Consider the following 19031-nt stretch of genomic DNA (forward strand, 5'->3'; position numbering starts at 1 on the left):
AATTTATCAGAATTCCAATACAATACACATACCTTTCGATTTACCAAATATTTTTTAATCAATTAAATTATTAATACTAATATTAATAAGAAAATTAAATTATAATACAAATATCATATAGTTTTAATTAATAAGAAATTTAAAAGGTGGATGAATAAAATTAATTAATTCATTCTAAATCTTTCGAGCATCAATATAATAGCTCAAGCTCATAAATATTGTTCGTTTTTGTCCGTTATGTATCGACGTCAGTCTCACAATTTTAAAACACGTCTGTTATAGAGATTTCACACCCTACTAAACCATGTTTTGTTTCTTTCTTCAACCGATATGGGACAACAAAAATTATTATAACTAGAGCGCTTTTTATTTAAAATAATAATAAAAAAAAAAAGTTTAATAGGCTGGATTTGACGGCATTATATATTTAATAAATTTTTTAGTACGCCAATCATTGGTCCAAATCAGATCTGTGAGACATACCGTCCAATATCCATCCATTTATTATTAATTCATACAATTTTATTAAATTCCTAATTATTTTCCTTTTTAATAATTAAAAGGAACACGCCGCCTGTATTAAATAAATAAAATTCGGATAATCCAGGTGGGATTTTATATTTAATCTATTAAATAATAAATAAATAAAAATATAAAAAATACAACATTTAAATTTTTATAAGTTTTTAAGTTTAATAATTTTAAAAAATAATAATTTGTGGTAATTGAATTATGTCGTATTTCATTGATAGTAACCTCTCTAAATAATTTATAACAAATCTATTATTTTAATTTATTCGTACTTTTTTATAATTTAAAATTAAATAAATTAATATTTAAAATCAGCTGTCATGGATGACGTACCTCTCCTCTTTATTGAAGAAGTGGATGAAAGAATAATAATTAATGGTTTTAATTATTATAATACAGAAACAGAATTTATATCTTTTTTTTTTTTTTAATTAACCTTTTATTTTAGTTAAATTTGAGATGATTTTAAAAATAATTACAATTAATCGCAATAACTTATTTATTTTATTTTATTTTTAATTTTTAGTTAATATCCGTACATGGTAAATTGTAAATAAAATTTAAAATTCATATATTTTTAATTTTTAATTAGTTTATGGGATAATGTGACGTAAAAATATAATTCAACTAATTAAAATATAAGGAAAAATAAAATTTAAAATTAAGAGAGAGAAAGAGGGGAGAGAGAGAGAGGGGGGGCGCGGTGCAAAAGCAAAAGGCTGGCGGAGGCTGCGACTGGCAGAAACAGGGCCTCTTATTATAGGCCCATCTCCATCATCACCATCATCACATTTCCCATGAACTTTTTGAATCCCTCCCTCCATTCCTTTTTCCACTAATTTTTAACTTCCCGATTCCCTCTCTCTTTCTTGGAAGTTGCGACGTTCTTGATTTCTTTATCAGCTCCGTCGTCGATCTGTAAAGCGTCTGAGGAGATGGGTTAGGGGTTTTAGGATTGATTCGGATGAGATTTGATTGGGGTTTTGATTTTGAGGGCTTCATGGTGAGCGGCGGGAAGATTCAATGGCGGAGTCCTTTTGGAGAGGTTTTAGAATCAATGGTGGTTTTAGTTGCAGAAGCCATTATCGGAAAGTGAATCGGAAACGGAATCGGAATCGGAATCGGAATCAACAGTCGATTCAAGCTGGAAGAGGGGTATCTCAAGGGTCTGAGTCTGGATCCAGATCATCATCATCGTCGCCGTCGTCATCATCTTCTTCTTCATCGGCGGTACCGGAGTCGGGTTATAACGTTTGGTAAAACAGGGGAAGAAGATAAAGAAGAAGATGAACGGAACCTTCAGTTTTTATATGCGAGTTTAGACTCGCGAGAAACCAAGAAGCGTCCCTGTTTTTCTCCGGCGTTGGATTCATCTCCCGCCGGGTGGAGCTTCCAAGATGAAGGAAGAATGGGGGAGTTCGGCAATCAACGGCCTGGGAAATCACCGAAACCGGAAGTAAGAAGCAGAGGCGGTGGCGGTGGCGGTGTAAGCGAAGTCGTGGAGGTTCAAGGAGGTCGTATTGTTCGTTCGATTGGAAGAAAAGACCGTCACAGTAAAGTTTGCACGGCGAAAGGCACGAGGGACCGTCGTGTTAGACTTTCGGCTCACACCGCTATCGAGTTCTACGACGTGCAGGACCGCCTTGGCTACGACCGGCCGAGCAAGGCCGTCGACTGGCTCATCAAGAAGGCGAAACCCGCCATAGACAAGCTTCGAGAGCTTCCTGGATGGAATCCAAATGTTTTGGATACGAACACCGGAAAATCGGCAACGCACGAGGAGAAGAAGAACAGTGAATACAAGATTCCGGTTGCTAATCACCCGCCGGAGGGGAGTATCACGAGAAACAGTTATCGGAGAGCGAATTTCGTGTTCGGCGACGGCGGAATTTCGGAATGTACTATGCAGAATTTGGAGAAGACTTCAAGGGAGGAAAACCCTAATAGCGACAACTCCTGTTTTCTTCCGCCATCGTTTAATTCGGATTCGATCGTCGATAGCTTCAAATCGTTTTTACCGATGACTACGACGGCAGCAGCAGAGACGCCGTCGTCGATTGTCGTCGATTTTCGAGTTCGACACGTTCCCGCCGGATTTACAATCCAGAACCAGTAGCCGATCGCAAGATCTACGGCTTTCCTTGCAGTCTCTTAAAGCCCCAAATTCAAATCTCGAATCGGAAGGAACTCAGCATCCAATTCCTCAAAATCATCAAAACGACCATTCATTTTTCTCTGGAACAACATCATTATATGGCTTCGATGAATGGTCGGAGCAGCAACCTCAATCGGCCATGGAAAACAACCGATTCCAGAGGATAATGCATCGGAACACGGTGACAGCCGATCATAGTAGCGGCGGAGACGGCGGTGTGAATGGAGAATTCTTATACAACTCGCAGGTAACAACCTCGAATTTTCCGCCGGCGTCGCCATATCTGCAACCGCTGTTTGGAGAAAACCAATTGGTTTCTCAGAGGGGACCCCTTCAGTCCAGTTACACGCCCTCGATTCGCGCTTGGATAGACCCATCAATCGCCTTCGTCGACAATCAACAACAACATGCAACTCCACAGTCGATGAACCCATCTTCATTTCCAGGTCTTGGATTCGCCTACGGCGGATTCTCCAGATTTCTAATTCCAGCGCTGATCCCGGGTGAAGAGGAACACGATGGCATGTCTGAAAAGCCATCCTCTGCTTCCTCCAACTCCCGCCATTGTTAAACACAACTGCTCAAATCCCTCTCTCCATTTCTGTAAGAAATCACAATACATCAATACACTGTTCTACTGAATTCCGCTTCTGAGCATCGTGAGTTCATCTGGAAGTTGTTTTTTTTTTTGCAGGCTTGTGAAGTAATAAAGTCAGTTAAAGCTGCTGCTGGGTTTCTCTATTTCATAGCTTTGTTCATCGTCAACAATGGTGGGTGTATTTTAATGGCGGAGAATTTACGTTTTATAAGATTGTACAACATTTTCCAGTTCTTGTTCTGGCAGCTTTTTTCCCTTGTGTTTCATGATGATAATAATGGATACCCAATTTCCAGAAAAGGAATTTATTCAAAGTTCTTCTGGTCTTTAATGCTCTGATATGGTAGGCTTATCTATATATATATTTAAAAATGTATATAATTATAATGGTTCCGGCGGGGCTCGAACCCGCGACCTTCGGCTCATAAGACCAACGCTCTAACCAACTGAGCTACGGAACCCTTGATGGTTAAATTAAATCAATTTTTAAATCATGATGATATAATAAAAGGGTTGTAATTAAATAAATATTTACATGAAAATAAAATAATAAATTTATAAACTAAAGTAATTTAAACCTTTGTGGGCTCCAATTGGGTTTCGAACCTGCAACTTTTGCTCATAAAAACCGAGACTCTAATTAATGAGTTAATATTAAAATAATACTCTACTATTTGGACATTAATTATTGGTACAGGCGGGGTTTGAACCCGCGACTTTCGGCTCATAAGACCAATGCTCTAACCAACTGAGCTACGGAACCTTCGGAACCTTGAATATAATCGATTCTAATATTGGTTCTAGTGGGATTCGAACCCGCGACTTTCAGCTCCTAAAACCTTGAATATTTTGATTAAATGGATTCTTATATGAAAATAATATAATAAATTTATCTAAATGAAATTATATATAATATGCTCCTACAGCTTAAATTTAAATTATTGGTTTCGGCGGGGCTCGAACCCGCGACTTTCGGCTCATAAGACCAACACTCTAACCAACTGAGCTACGAAACCTTAGATGTTGTAATTAAATCAATACTTAAATGAAAATAATATAATAATAAATTTAAAAATAATAAGTATATTGAGAGCTTATTAAATATTTATACCTCGAAAAACCCGCAACTTTCTGCTCATGAGACCAATGTTTTAATTAAATCTATATTTACATGAAAATAATATAATAAAAATGATATATAAAATGAATGGTTTTGACGAGACTTAAACCAACGAGTGAATGTTTGCATAATCCACCACACTTAAATGGTATGAAAGTTATATTATTTATAATCAAATAAATTACAAGGATATGAGAAAAGTAATAAATGAAAATACCAATAAATGAAAAGATATCTATGCTAATAAGACAAATATCTAGATATTTGCTTTATAATAAAATATCAAATATGATATATATGTAAACTATAATTTATACTAAATATCCTTAACAGTCGACCTTCGACTTATAAAACTAACGCTCTAACCAACTGAGCTACAAAACCTCGAATGTTTTATTTAAATTAATATTTAAATCAAAATAATATATTTATAAAATTATAAATAATATGTATATTGGGAGTTTAGTAAATATTTAAAAATCTTTCTAAATAAAATTAGAATAATATAATAGTACATTTATAAATTTTAAAAAAATAATTTGAGATCTAATAAATAATAAAATTGGTGAATTTATATATATATTTCTTTATTTGATACTTTTAAGAATGTTCCACAGTATTGGGTGTTGCACAGCTTGGGCAGAAGAACCATGTTACAATTCTCTCCATGTCGATTTTGGCCCATTATGTATCGTCGTCAGCCTACGTATCTATTAGGAAGAGATTTTCACACCTTTATAAGAAATGTTTCATTTTCATACCTTTATAAGAAATGTTTCGTTACTCTCTCCAACGGATGTGGGATCTCACAATCTACTTCTCTTGGGGCTCAATGTCCTCGCTAGCACACCGCTCGGTACTTGACTGTAATACTATTTGTAACAGTAAAAAACCCACCACTAATAGATATTGTCCGCTTTGACCTATTACGTATATAGCACCGCAAAAATTGAAGCACCTATTACGTATGGTATGATTTTTAAACTTGCAGGTGCTTGCCGCATAGCTCAAACAACCTCCCCTTAATCAAAGCTCAACTCCTCTGGAGCCCGAACAAAATACACCATAAAGCCTCCATTAAGGCATATGAAACCCTCGAATAGTCTCCTCTGAATCGAGGCTCAACTTCTTCTCTTGAGCCCTCGAACAAAGTAAACCCTTATAAAATTTCGTAAAGAGAGGATTACGCGTAGAATTATACATAAAATTTGAACTTTCTATTATTTATTTCCTGCAATCAGAAGCAAATAAAAGAGAGCAGAACCGTAGTTGTATTACATTACATTGCCTCAACATGGAGAGTATGTGCAAAAACATCCGGAAATTTAAATGAACAAACCCCCTCCTGCATATATAACTCGAAAACACCACCTGATCTATGACCAACCAAATACATAATCAAGAACATAGACCAGCACCAGAGAGAGGGGGTAGAGAAGAAGAGCCACCAGAGCTGTCCAGAGCGGGAACGCGGTTCGGAAGCTACCGAGAAGTCCCATTATAACCGTAACGACGAGAATGACCAGCACTTCCGACGAAAAGTTCCAAACCAATCCTCTCATATAAACAAGAGCCAAGAAGACTGATAGGCAAAGAACATTGTTCATTGTCACTGCTCCATATAGCTGCACCATCAAAAGCTTAGAGCTCAACCACTCTTCCAAGTATGAGCAAAGAAATGAAATGTTAAGTGTAAAACAGAACAAACCTCAGAAAATGTTAAAGAGGCAGTTTTTCGTTTGTCCCGGCTTGCGAAGATTATAGCAGAGACTGCTTCACTGGAATTCGTTGCTAATGGCAGAGCGATAAACGAAATAAAGAACGCCGGGATGTTAGTTGCATTGGAGAAGTTATGTACGACGTCGACTAAAGGGTCGGCGAACGCAGCAGCAATGGCAGTTCCAAGTAACAAGAAGAGTATAGCTTTGATCAAGACCCCTTTGCCCCCCTCAACATCCTCTACGACCTCGTCGCTTTGTTCCCCGACATCCAACAAATCGTGCTCTCGCTTTGTTTCCTGTAGATACATTACGTAGTGGTTCAGAAAGCGACCTCAAAAGTTAAAAGGAAAACTGCAGCAAACGGGTTACGACGTACTTGATGAAAGTTATGCAGGAACTTCATTGTGTGAGGACCATCATCAGCTCGGCCAGTTCTTGAACCTTGTACTTGAGAAAGCCACTTAATGATTCCATTGCCAAACTCAGTAGCATCGACATGGGAATCACGAGAAGTATCGAAATCATTCAGTATTTTTTCAACAGCATCTTCGTGATCTAAGTCGAGCTCCTCGAACTGGATACCGACTATAAGCGCTCTCAGTTCAGAAGCTGAAAGACGTCCATCCTTGTTCTCATCGATTCTTGAGAATAGCCTGCCATTGTGTTTATTGAGCAAGTATCAGAATGTGATGAACTAGAAAAGCAATGATAAACATGAAGAATTGAACTTGTGGCTCCAACGAACTTGTCTATTATCTCTTTATCTGGCTCCCCATTTTCTGTCAGGAGTCTTCCAAGTGCTTGCTGTTTTAAATGTCTTAGAAGTCCAAATATAACATGTTTGTGCTTGACAAAGGCAAGTTTCCTCCTTTGAATCCATGGCTGGAAGACCTGCACAAAGGAGTAAGTTTGAAATGGTTAAACTCGAGATCATTTCAAAAGGTACTCTTAACCGGCTATAACTTTTCGACTTGGGAAGATCAGAATAGCTGCCTGTTCGAGTTAGAGTTACGCATTTCGGTTTTTAAGAGTTAGAAAAAGCACCTGGTAAAGGCAATAGATAATGAACATTGAAATGGAGATTATAAGAGCAATCAACACTGCCAAGTGCCTTCCTGATGTTGAATTGAGCATTTGTGGAAGTTGAACTATTAAAAATGGAAAAACAGATATAACCATGATCCTGGCAGCATAGCTCGTCCAAATATCAGTGCTGACTCCAGATTCTGTCAAAGATGAAATTCCTATGTAAATTTATGCATCAACTATATGTATATGAAGAACAGACTGCAACTGATGGAATAAGATTCCCTCTAAAAACAGAGGCATATACGAACATAAACAGACATCTTGGAATTTGGCGAAGGTATTTATACTGTGAGATCCCACATCGGTTGGGGAGGAGAACGAAGCATTGTTTATAAGGGTGTGGAAACCTCTCCCTAGCAGAGGCATTTTAAAAACCTTGAGGGGAAGCCCAAGGACAATATCGGCTAGCGGTAGGCTTGGGCTGTTACAAATGGTATCAGAGTTAAACACCGGGCGATGTGTTAGCGAGGAGGCTGAGCCTTGAAAGGGGGTGGACATGAGGCGGTGTGCCAGCAAGGACGATGGACCCCGAAGGAGGTGGATTGGGGGGTCCCACATCGATTGGAGAAGGGAACGAGTGCCAACGAGGACGCTGGGCCTCGAAGGAGGGTGGAATGTGAGATCCCACATCGGTTGGGGAGGAGAACGAAACATTCTTTATAAGGGTGTGGAAACCTCTCCCTAGCAGAGGCATTTTAAAAACCTTGAGGGGAAGCCCAAGGACAATATCGGCTAGCGGTAGGCTTGGGCTGTTACAAATGGTATCAGAGTTAAACACCGGGCGATGTGTTAGCGAGGAGGCTGAGCCTTGAAAGGGGGTGGACATGAGGCGGTGTGCCAGCAAGGACGATGGACCCCGAAGGAGGTGGATTGGGGGGTCCCACATCGATTGGAGAAGGGAACGAGTGCCAACGAGGACGCTGGGCCTCGAAGGAGGGTGGAATGTGAGATCCCACATCGGTTGGGGAGGAGAACGAAACATTCTTTATAAGGGTGTGGAAACCTCTCCCTGACCGACACGTTTTAAAAATCGGGAAAGCCCAAAGAGGACAATATCTACTAGCAGTGGGCTTGGGCCGTTACAAATGGTATCAGAGTCAGACATCGGGTGATGCGCTAGAGACTGAGCCCCGAAGGGGGTGAACACGAGACAGTGTGTCAGCAAGGACGTTGGACCCCAGAGGGGATGGATTAGGAGGTCCAACATCAATTGGAGAAGGGAAAGAGTGCCAACGAGGACGCTAGCCCCAAAGGGGGTGAATTATGAGATCCCACATCGGTTGGAGAGGTGAACGAATCATTCTTTATAAGGGTGTGGAAACCTCTTCCTAGCAGACACGTTTTAAAAAACTTGAAGGGTGTGGAAACCTCTTTCTAACCGACACGTTTTAAAAACCTTGAGAAAACAAAAGGAAAAGCCTAAAGAGGACAATATCGCGTTACATATACAGAAGGTGAACACAACCAAGAAGGTGAACACAACCAAGAGAAAATGACCTACCAGTCAAGCTAAACCCTTTTGTATCCTGTGAGTCAATGGCAACCGAACCCTCAAGGTCACACTTCCCAACGATCACACATGTACCCCAGATCAGTGTAAGAAGCATAACAGTTGAGCCAGCTAGTAGGCCCATTCCAACGGAGACCTGGCTTTGTGCAACTTCAGCACTTCCTGCAAGTCCAGAAACTATAGAAAGGAGACAATTAGAGGGTTATCAGAAACCATGAACAGAGATAAAGAAACAGGAGAAACTAAATAAAGTATAAACGTTTCAACAAACAAAAAGACAACAGATATTAGAGGACGATCCATATTGAAAACAAGGGGAGGTGGCAATACTGAAATTTTGAAATGAATTGTGCCCAGTTCGGGAACTGATGGCTAAGCTTTCAAAAAGGTGTCAATCCAAGAAAAAGGAACGAGAATCGTTCCTGTTCTTGATGTTGAGGTCTAACCGACAAGGTTTATATCAAAGCAGCAACAATTGAGGTACGATGAAGTTGATATCAATCAATAGCCACAAAAGTAAGCAAACCCAAACACAATAAAGTAAAAGTGTAGAAGCAAATAGAACTTCAAACAACGAACACTCAAACATTTATGAATCTTTTTGGGGTAAATTACCGAAACTTCTATTGAAAAAGTAGCCAAGAAAAAACAAAAGAGAACCCACTATTTATGTTAGATTCTAATTCTATTTCCGCTGCGTTTAAGAAATAGCCGATTCAATTTCTGCAATCAAACACTTCATGAATGGAAAACGAAAGTAAAATATAGATCTATCGTTTATTTTGCACTCCAAACATTTTGCTATCAAATCCCTACCCGATTTACTAATCCATATCGTCTTTGTCTGGATCGTAAAATCAGAACAACACATCAATTTCACTAATCAAACGATCGTATTCTCGACAAAACGTATGAGCCAATCCATTTGATTACGCAGCACATTTGGATTATAGGTCAAAACCCATCAAAATGCAAAACAAAAAGTGTGAGAAGAAACAAATACCGAGAATCAGCATAGCATCAGGAAGAGCACCAAGCGCGGGAAGGAACAATCCCCCAACGATTCCAGGACCCAAAATCTCCAACAAGAGCTCGCTTCCAGCAGACAAGTACTTAGCAGCCAAGAACATCAAATACCCATAAACGATAATCAAAAACATATTCCCCAAAACAGAGGTGGTACAGGGGAGAAACCCATAAGACTGCTCGCAAGATTCCTCCGGTGCAGAGTTTGAAGAAAGCGTATTGAGGCGCAGATAAGAGGGTTCCTGCAAGTCATTAACGCCATCGGAAACCAGATCGGAGGAGGAGGAAGAAATGGAAGCGAATCGAGAGCTGTGGGATTGGACACAAAGGATGAGGAAACAGAGGAGGAAGACGAGATGCAGAGGAGTTCTGGACATGATTTTGAGGCAAAATCCGGAACTCCAGCGAGAGAGATGAAGTGGGTATGGGGACGAATTTGGTGGGTATGGCTTAAAAAGAAGGATTGGTTGGGACAGAGAGAGATTGAGACTCAAAATTGTTGGGCTCAGCGTTGCAACCGCGTCTCTGTCTTACAACGCTCAGAAGCCGATCCTTTCTATAAGGAAGATGAATGATTTTTAATTATAAACACTCAATATTATCTGTTTTTCTTTTTGTTATAAAAACTAAAAATTCAACCAATAAATAATAATTTTAATAATTTTAGTCAAGGATAGAGAATAAAACTTTTAACTCCAATCAGATACTCTAATGTAATAAGATGCAACGGCGTAGATCACGGCTAGTAGATATTGTCCTTTTTGGGATTTTCCGTCTAGTCGATATTGTCCTCTTTGAGCTTTCCCTTCTAGACTTCCAATAATGTAATGTAGATGCAACTGCGCATATCACGGCTAGCCGATATTGTCCTCCTTGAGCTTTCCCTTCTAGACTTCCCCTCAAGGGTTTAAAAAACTTTTCCCCTCCCTTCTAGACTTCCCCTCAAGGGTTTAAAAAACTTTTCCCCCGGTTTGTTCTCCTCCCCGACTAATGTGGGAGGTCACAATCTTCCCCTTTTGGGACCCAGTGTCCTCGTTGGCACTCTTTTCTTCCTTCAATCGATGTGGGGACCACCCCACCAAATCCACCCCCTTTGGGCCCCCAACCAACGTGGGACATCACAATCTTCCCCTTTTCGGACCTAGCGTCCTGGTTGGCACTCTTTTCTTCCTTCAATCGATGTGGGGACCACCCCACCAAATCCACCCCCTTTGGGGCCAGCGTCCTTACTGGCACACCGCCTCGTGTCTACCCCCTTCGGGGAACAACGAGAAGGCTAACACATCGTCCAGTCTGGCTCTGATACCATTTGTAACGGCCCAGATTCACCGCTAACAGATATTGTCCTCTTTGGGCTTTCCTTTCCAGGCTTTCCCTCAAGGGTTTAAAACGCGTCTGCTAGGGGAAGGTTTCCACACCCTTATAAATGGTGGTTTGCTCTCCTCTCGAACCAATGTGGGACATCACAATAGATGCTTCATTTTAACAATTGTACGTTATGTGACATCTTAAAAAAATTTCATACGAGTAAACAAAACATGTTTAAAAAGACTCGTGTTAGTCTGTGGAGATAGTTTTCACTCTTAGAAGTAAGTAACATGACCATGTCGAATCTAGATTTGAAATCTTGAACATCGGGGCGTTACAAATTTTTGAATAATATAAGATAAGATATTTCCATATTTGGCGTCAATGATAAGGACACAAGGGCAAAAGTGGAATTTCGCAAAATAATATAGCAAAATAAATGACTAAAATTTAGGAAATATTTAAATGAAAAATAATAATAAATAAAAAGGGTTTGAAAAAATCTCCATTCTCATATTATATGCTTTTTATTACATAGAAAAAACCGTTATATAGAAAATGACATGATGTGACACTAAAGTTCCTATAAATGTTGACAATAAATATATATATTAATATATATTAATTTCAATTATTGTAATTTAGAATAACTATCTTTAAATAATTAATTATACATTTTGTATTTTAAAAATAGAATATAATTAATTTATCTCACTGTTTCAATATTAAATATATTTATTTTAATTTATTATTAGTTATCCTCTTAATTGAAAAAAAAGAATGATATTAAAAAAAAAAACAAAAAGGAAAATAAAATAAAAATAAAGATTGAAAAAAAAAGTAGATGGAATAATAATAATAGAAAAAAAAACGAAGCACGGACCAAGCATCCCTTTACAACATCGTCACTAGCTTTTGCACCATCTCGATAACTCGATTTACTTACATATATTATCTTTAAAGGAGACGTAAGGATAATTATAACTTTTTTTTTAAAAAAAAATTATATTTTATTTATGATTGTTAAATATTCTATGGATAATAAAGAATCGTTATTTACTTATTTATTATTTTTGCAAAAAAAAAAAAAAAATGTTGATGATTCCTTTTTGTCGCTAGTTTCTTGGATTTTGTTTTTCCTTTAAATTATAATTATGTATTAATTAATAAAATAAATAAAAATCTTTTAGTTAATTTTTTTAATATTGACCGAAAATTAATTAAATTAATGAATAAAAAATCAATACAAATGATAAGATATTTAAAGAAAATAATATTTAAATAGGAAACTAATTGGAAGGGATCCTTAAAAGGGGTTATTTCCACGTCATAAATAAAATAAGTCAACATATTAAATACATTGAAATCGGTTCACATTGCTTTATAATGAAATAAAGTTTTTGTCGACGTGGAAATTAAATTGCAAATTGAGGATTATATGACTCTTAATTTATGCTTATGGTGGTGGACACGTCAGATACAAGTGGACACGAGAGCTTTTATTTAGGATTTTGTCTCTATAAATGATAATGACTCGACCTCTGACGTGGCAGCAAGTTATAGGGACAAGTCTTATTGGAGGATGTCGGCAATGGAAACACAAGGGTTGAAAGGTCAAAGATTTATCTAAAATAAAATCTTATTTTTTTACAACCTAACATCCTTGGCTTTTTCTTATTTAAAAAATTGAAAAGGAATCTTTTTTTTTTAGGTTGTTAATAAATAATTTTCAAATTATTTTTTAAAATAATTTAGTCGCGAAGACTATTATTTAATAAATTTGATTAATTTCATCGAACTCATTGAAATTTTTATGAATTTAGTTGTTTGTGTATATTCTCGTTTAACCTGAATTAAATAAATATGAATATTTTGTTAATTTTATTTTGTATTTATTTGTTCTAATTATTTTTGTATTATTTATTTTAATTATTATTTTATTATTTTATCCCGACTAAATAAAGTTTCAAGTTATTGAGATGTAAATATAAATGAATATTTGAAAATAAATATATATATATATATATATATTGCGTGGCATTATTATTATTATTATTATTTGAGTTGATTATTGTATGTAGGTGGTTGCCATCTCATTTATGGCCATCAATACCAACCTGTCACTAAAGTCGTGGGAAATATTATAATAATATGGATTTAGTTGGGATTTTATTTTTTATTTTTTCAATTTAAATTAAATTAGTTTATATTACCGGCATACATGATTGGACTTGGGTTGAAGGATTTTTTTTGGATCAACTCTAAAGTTCGGGTTGTTTGGATTGATAACTCAATCCAGCTCAACTGGAAAATGTAGGGCTGAGTGGAGAAGTTTGATGACAAACATAGAGTGGAAAAGTCCGATGAAGTGGAATAGAGCACGAAACGGAGAGACAGTCGATGACGACGTTCGACGAGAAACATGGACATGAGGTTGAGCGGAGAAATGGAACTAAGAAGAGAGTCCAGAGAAATAAAGAGACGGACGACTTCGACATCCGATGACACACATAAACGAGACGAGAATAGGTCGAGAGAAGTTGAACGACGAACACTGTGATGTGAGTGTGTGAGACTGTAAGTACGAGAGTCGAGACTTCACTTCGCTTACTTAGTTACCCTTTAGGTCGAAGATAGACATTGCGTGAGACTACGAGACAAAGAGTAGAGAGAGTCAAAGAGATAGTGTGAGAGTTTAGACTCGTTAGGGGTAAGGGCAGACGCATACGATGATTCACGAGTTTGGACTGTGTGAGTTTGAACCTATTTTATTATTACTTTTTTTTTTTATTAAGATTTTCGAGTTAGGTCGGGTTGACTCAATAATTTGAATTTTGAACCCGAACCCAACCAAAATTTGAAAATCCTTTTAAATCCAACTTAACCGTTGGAGATTTTCCTTTAATAATTTAAACAAACTATGTTTTAAATAAATTAAAAAAAAAAAAAAAATTCCTTTACTATAACCATTAATGGGCCTGCAATTTCAGGCCCTGCAATTTCAGGCCCACTAATCCAACCTGGGCTTTGATGTGGTGGTTCTCCCCCTCTCCCTTTGATCAACCCTTCTATATTATAATTGGGTCGGGTTGGGTTGACCCGACACTGAATCTATACCCAACCCGAATTGGATCGGGTCCTAAAAAATCCAACCCAACCCTTATAATTTAGGTTGGATCGGGTCAGTTTCTTAACAGTACCTTAATATTTTAAAACGTCATTTTTAGATGTCTTCAAATTTCAAATTTTATAATATTAATTAAAATAATGTTGTATTTATTAATCCATAATTATAAGACTAAACGTCTTATTAAAATATTATATTATAGATCGAAACTAATACATATAGTTAATTAATAAATATGTTACATATTTTTTAAAATTTTGATTACGAAATTATTTGTAATGATTTCTATCAAATATTATAAAATAATAAAATTCAAAATTTTGATTTTTTTTTAAAAATTATATTAAAACTTAAGTCTTCTATGGGTCTAATGAAATTTGGAAGACCAATTCAAAGTAAAAGAAGGGTAAGGAATTTCGTGAAAGCTTACCATCACTTTCTGGGAGGGATGCAAACTAGATCGTGTGCCGCCAAATGCTTCGCAAATTCTCTTTGAATTATCACCACACACTTTGGAAGACTGCTTCCTGCATGACTCATGACCCGGAAGGGGAGTTTTCTGCTTTGAATTCTACTCATCTTCGAACGTTTTTGTATTGATCTGAGATTGCATTGCCAAATTGGTAATCTGTGTTTGATTCATGTTAATCGCAATACTTTAATGGCGAAGGAAAACAGAGTTAGTGAAGAAATGTTTAAGAACAAGAATTTAAAGTCGTTTCGAGGAAAAAAATGTTGGGTTTAGGGTTTTAATCTATTTGCTTCCATATATTCTCATTGTTCCATGTTTATGGATTGTACAAATAGGAAACGGCTGGCTCTGATTTGTGTTTGTGTTCTTGAAGAATTAGAAATTAAAAGGGTCTGAATATTTGTAATGATAGTCCCAAACTTTATGAAATTATTGAACTCTTCCATGGTGGTTGGAATTGGAATTAATGAAACTTGGTTGTCAGGATTTATTGCATGTTCTTGTGGACAGAGTCAATGCTTGAAGTCTTGGAATTTTGTGGACAATTGGATTCTTAGAGTGAAAAAAGAGAAGTTTAAAGAGATGGTAGGGGTTTATTGCTACACTGTATATATTGGGAGGGAGAGAGCGAAGCCTTTGGCTTATGCCTATCATTCTCATAAGAAATGGGAAAGCTTCACTTTCTGTTTTCTTTCTTGTTGTTGTTTGCTGCCATGGTTTCTGGAAGGCATGAAACTCAAAGAACTGCGGGCTCAACAATGGTTGATGGTAAACAGGGCAGGATAGGAGCCATTGTAGATATGAGTTCTAGGATTGGTAAGGAAGAGATTTTAGCTATGCAGATGGCTATAGAGGATTTTAACTCCTTGAGCAATCGAAATTTCAGTCTCGTCGTTAGAGATTCCAGAAGTGATCCCAATCTAGCAGCTCTAGCTGGTGAGAGTTCTTATTTCTGTTCATATCAATTTAAGTTTCCAGCTACTTTCTATCATTAAACAGAGTTTATCATCGAAACACAATCTAAAATGAACTATTGAATTTGCAGCTAAAGATCTCATCAGTATGCAACGAGTTCAGGTTCTTATAGGGCCCCAAACCTGGGAAGTGGCATCCGTAGTTTCGGAGGTTGGAAATGAGGAGCAGATTCCGGTATTAGCGTTAGCTAACGAAATACCGAAGTGGGCAAACGAGAAGTTCAAATTCTTGGTCCAAGCTTCTCCCTCTCAGTTAAATCAAATGAGAGCTATAGCTGGTATTATCGGTTCATGGGATTGGCGCCTAGTCAATGTTATATATGAAGATAGAGATTTCTCAACCACTGAAATATTTCCTCATCTTGTACATGCCCTCAAAGACGTAGGAGCTGAAGTAAGTGAATTTGTTGGTCTCTCACAATTTGATTCTGATTTATTCACCAAAGAATTGGAGAGGCTAAGAAGAGGGTCGAGCAGAATTTTTGTAGTTCATTTGCCATTCAAGTTGGCACTGCGTTTATTCGAGATAGCAAAAGAGATGAGAATGATGGGAAAGGACTATGTATGGATCACCACCGATACTTTCACAAGCCTTGCACATTCTTTCAATGTTTCTATCAACTCTGTACTACAAGGAGTTGTTGGAGTCAAGAGCTACTTCCCAGAAAAAAATCCTCGATATCGTGACTTTTATCTTCGGTTTTGTCGAAGGTTTAGATTAGAGCATTTTGATGAGGACAACAACGAGCCCGGTATCTTTGCAGTACAGGCTTATGATGCTGCAACGACAGCAGCTATGGCAATGAGTGAAATCCAAGAAAAGGGCAATGATCACTTGTTAGAAAAAATAGAGCTCACTGACTTTCAAGGACTCGGTGGAAAGATTCAGTTTAAGGACAGAAAATTGGCCCCAGCTGATACTTTTCAGATTATCAATACCTTGGGAAGGAGTTATATGGAACTAGGCTTCTGGTCTGATACATTAGGATTCTCGCAAGAGTTGAGGGAAAATTCGTCTTCTAGCTCGTCGATGAAGGATCTTAGCCAAGTGTTTTGGCCAGGTGGATCTTCTGAAACTCCAAAGGGATGGGTCGTACCAACAGATGCCAATCCATTGAGAATTGGGGTGCCAACTGGTTCCATGTTCAAACAGTATGTACAAGTGGAAGAAGATCATAAGGCCTTCAATGGACTTGCAGTTGATCTGTTTAAAGAAACATTAGTCATCCTGCACGCCCCTCTGTCGTACCAGTTCTATCATTTCGATGGCTCATATGATGATTTGGTGAATGAAATCTACTTAAAGGTAAGGAAAAACTGCAAGAACAACTTGCCTTTCTTTGCATGCTTATAAGAGTTTCTAAACAAAGCAGCCATAACTTGATAGAAGATTTTTCTATTTTAGTTGCGTTACACATAATACTAACAATCTTTCCTTATTCTGCTTGTCTATGAAGAACTTTGACGCAGTTATAGGTGATATAGCCATAATATCACGACGCTATGAACATGCCGAGTTTACACATCCTTACTCTGAAGCAGGACTGGTGATGATAGTTCCTACCACAAATGACACAAGCAACAAAGCATTGTTGTTCACAAAGCCCTTTACTGTGACCATGTGGATTCTAATTGCTGTGGTAACCGTCTACAATGGCTTTGTCGTGTGGTTCATAGAACGAGGTCACTATCCTGAACATGATGGTTCAATGCTTGATGAAGCTGGAGCCATGTTTTTCTCATCCTTCACCACTCTCTTCTCCTTGCACGGTAACTAACAAAACTGATGAGTTTTCTTGTCATTCTTGCTTCTCCATTTGGAAAAAATAAAACAAAACAGATAATCTAACATTGTTTTGGCTGATTTTCTTGACAAAAGGCAATAGGCTGCACAGTAACTTATCGCGGATGGCTATGGTGGCGTGGCTATTCATGGCACTTGTGGTAACTCAGACATACACAGCTAATCTTGCCAGCATGCTCACTGTTCAAAAGTTCAAGGCGACTATATCGAATATTGAGACTCTCCAGAAAATGAATGCATATGTGGGAAACGGCAGAGGAACCTTTGTCAAAAGGTATTTGGAAGAAGTTTTGGAATTCCCTACCAAAAATATAAAAAACTACACTGCCCAAGACGATTTAGCTGAGGCTCTCAGAAACCAGGAGATAGCAGCTGCATTTCTTGAAGTCCCTTATGCAAAACTATTCCTCGCAAGATTTTGCAATGAATTCATGATTTCTGGACCAACCTACCATGTTGGAGGATTTGGATTTGTAAGATATATTGCTTCTACGTTTGCCTTTCATCTCATTTAATCCTCTGTTCTCTAGATTAACTTACGTTCTTGCTTCGCGACGTCTTGCAGGCGTTTCCGAGAGGCTTTCCGCTGTTACACGACGTTAACAAAGCACTGCTTAAGGTATTTGAAAGTGGCAAGTATAGAGAGTTGGAAGAAAGCATGATTGCTAGGGAGAAATGTGAGGATAGGGAAGCAAAAGTGAAAAGTTCAAGCCTCAGCCCCAATAGCTTCTTTTTACTATTTGTATTAAGTGGAGGAGTATCAACATTAGCATTGACATTGTACACTATCAGTGTTCATAAATCATTTCTTCAACAGACCGTTCTTTGGAGATTAATGTTAGCTGTAATCAAGAACTGGGGAAATCACAGGAGGGAATTTTCTCGACAACCAAACGACGTGCTGCTAACCGTCCCAAAGATCTTCCCAAACGCTACAAACCTGCAAATTCAGGTCCAGTAAACTGTATATGGTTCAGTTTTGTTTTAAGTAGAATTATGGGTAGAAGATGACTAGGTAGCTTTAGTGGGAAATATGGAAAACCTTGTAGATTATTAACAATTTTTCATAGGTTGATATGTAAAAATTTATTCTTTGATCCAATGAACAGCTCACACATCCCCTGGGGTTTAGTTTTTTTGAATCACTTTAGTATGAATATAGCTATTTGGTCTGAGGTCGAAGGTCGAAGGTTCAAATTCTTATTTGTAGTTATTTAGTTGGATAAGTAATATGAGAGACTATATTCGGTCATAATGAAATCTTCTCATATCTCGACCACGACTCGGTCAAATTGTACTATTTTTTAGTTCAACTTGTATTTTATGAATTTGTGGCATCACCTATGTCCATTTTCCACACTACATGTCAAATTCATTACTATTCCATAGAAAATTATTGTTTTGTCAATACTCCGTTAACGTATAATTTAATCACACTTTGAATTCTTAAATTCTAGACTATGCGGACGTTGTTTGAATCTTTAAGTTCATCATTTACTTCCAATTCAAATGACGAGGCTTGATAAAAAACTGTAATAAATAGCTAAAATGAACGTGTCTAAACCCGAATTGGTGGGAAAAGAAGTTAGGGTGTCA

At 37.4% G+C, this 19031-nt stretch overlaps 2 protein-coding genes, 3 non-coding genes and 1 pseudogene across 6 annotated transcripts; 2 read left to right on the forward strand and 4 right to left on the reverse strand.

Moving 5' to 3' along the window:
- Positions 1-1245: 1245 nt before the first annotated feature.
- Positions 1246-3599, forward strand: LOC111796561 (annotated as a pseudogene).
- Positions 3600-3671: 72 nt separating this feature from the next.
- On the reverse strand, positions 3672-3745 carry TRNAI-UAU. The gene has a single exon. It is a non-coding gene; the product is annotated as a tRNA-Ile (tRNA).
- Positions 3746-3973: 228 nt separating this feature from the next.
- Positions 3974-4047, reverse strand: TRNAI-UAU. Its single transcript has one exon. It is a non-coding gene; the product is annotated as a tRNA-Ile (tRNA).
- Positions 4048-4226: 179 nt separating this feature from the next.
- TRNAI-UAU lies at positions 4227-4300 on the reverse strand. The gene has a single exon. It is a non-coding gene; the product is annotated as a tRNA-Ile (tRNA).
- Positions 4301-5599: 1299 nt separating this feature from the next.
- Positions 5600-10316, reverse strand: LOC111797618 (sodium/calcium exchanger NCL-like). The gene is made up of 7 exons (XM_023680675.1): positions 9728-10316; positions 8716-8901; positions 7170-7351; positions 6871-7016; positions 6502-6778; positions 6113-6421; positions 5600-6029 (listed from the first exon to the last, which is right to left on the reverse strand). Exons 1-7 carry the CDS (start codon positions 10125-10127, stop codon positions 5781-5783), a joined length of 1749 nt encoding a protein of 582 aa, XP_023536443.1. The 5' UTR covers positions 10128-10316; the 3' UTR covers positions 5600-5780.
- A 4254-nt stretch (positions 10317-14570) lies between these two features.
- On the forward strand, positions 14571-18608 carry LOC111797069 (glutamate receptor 2.8-like). Of its 2 annotated transcripts, XM_023679961.1 has the most exons (6): positions 14571-15242; positions 15385-15593; positions 15703-16937; positions 17089-17401; positions 17511-17908; positions 18001-18608. In XM_023679961.1, exons 2-6 carry the CDS (start codon positions 15416-15418, stop codon positions 18394-18396), a joined length of 2520 nt encoding a protein of 839 aa, XP_023535729.1. In that variant the 5' UTR covers positions 14571-15242; positions 15385-15415; the 3' UTR covers positions 18397-18608. The 2 variants fall into 2 exon arrangements, with proteins under 2 accessions (XP_023535729.1, XP_023535728.1); XM_023679960.1 differs by having other exon boundaries at positions 14571-15593.
- The last annotated feature ends 423 nt before the right edge of the window (positions 18609-19031 follow it).

This window comes from Cucurbita pepo, chromosome LG06 (assembly GCF_002806865.2).
Source record: "Cucurbita pepo subsp. pepo cultivar mu-cu-16 chromosome LG06, ASM280686v2, whole genome shotgun sequence".
Classification (NCBI taxonomy): Eukaryota; Viridiplantae; Streptophyta; class Magnoliopsida; order Cucurbitales; family Cucurbitaceae; genus Cucurbita; species Cucurbita pepo.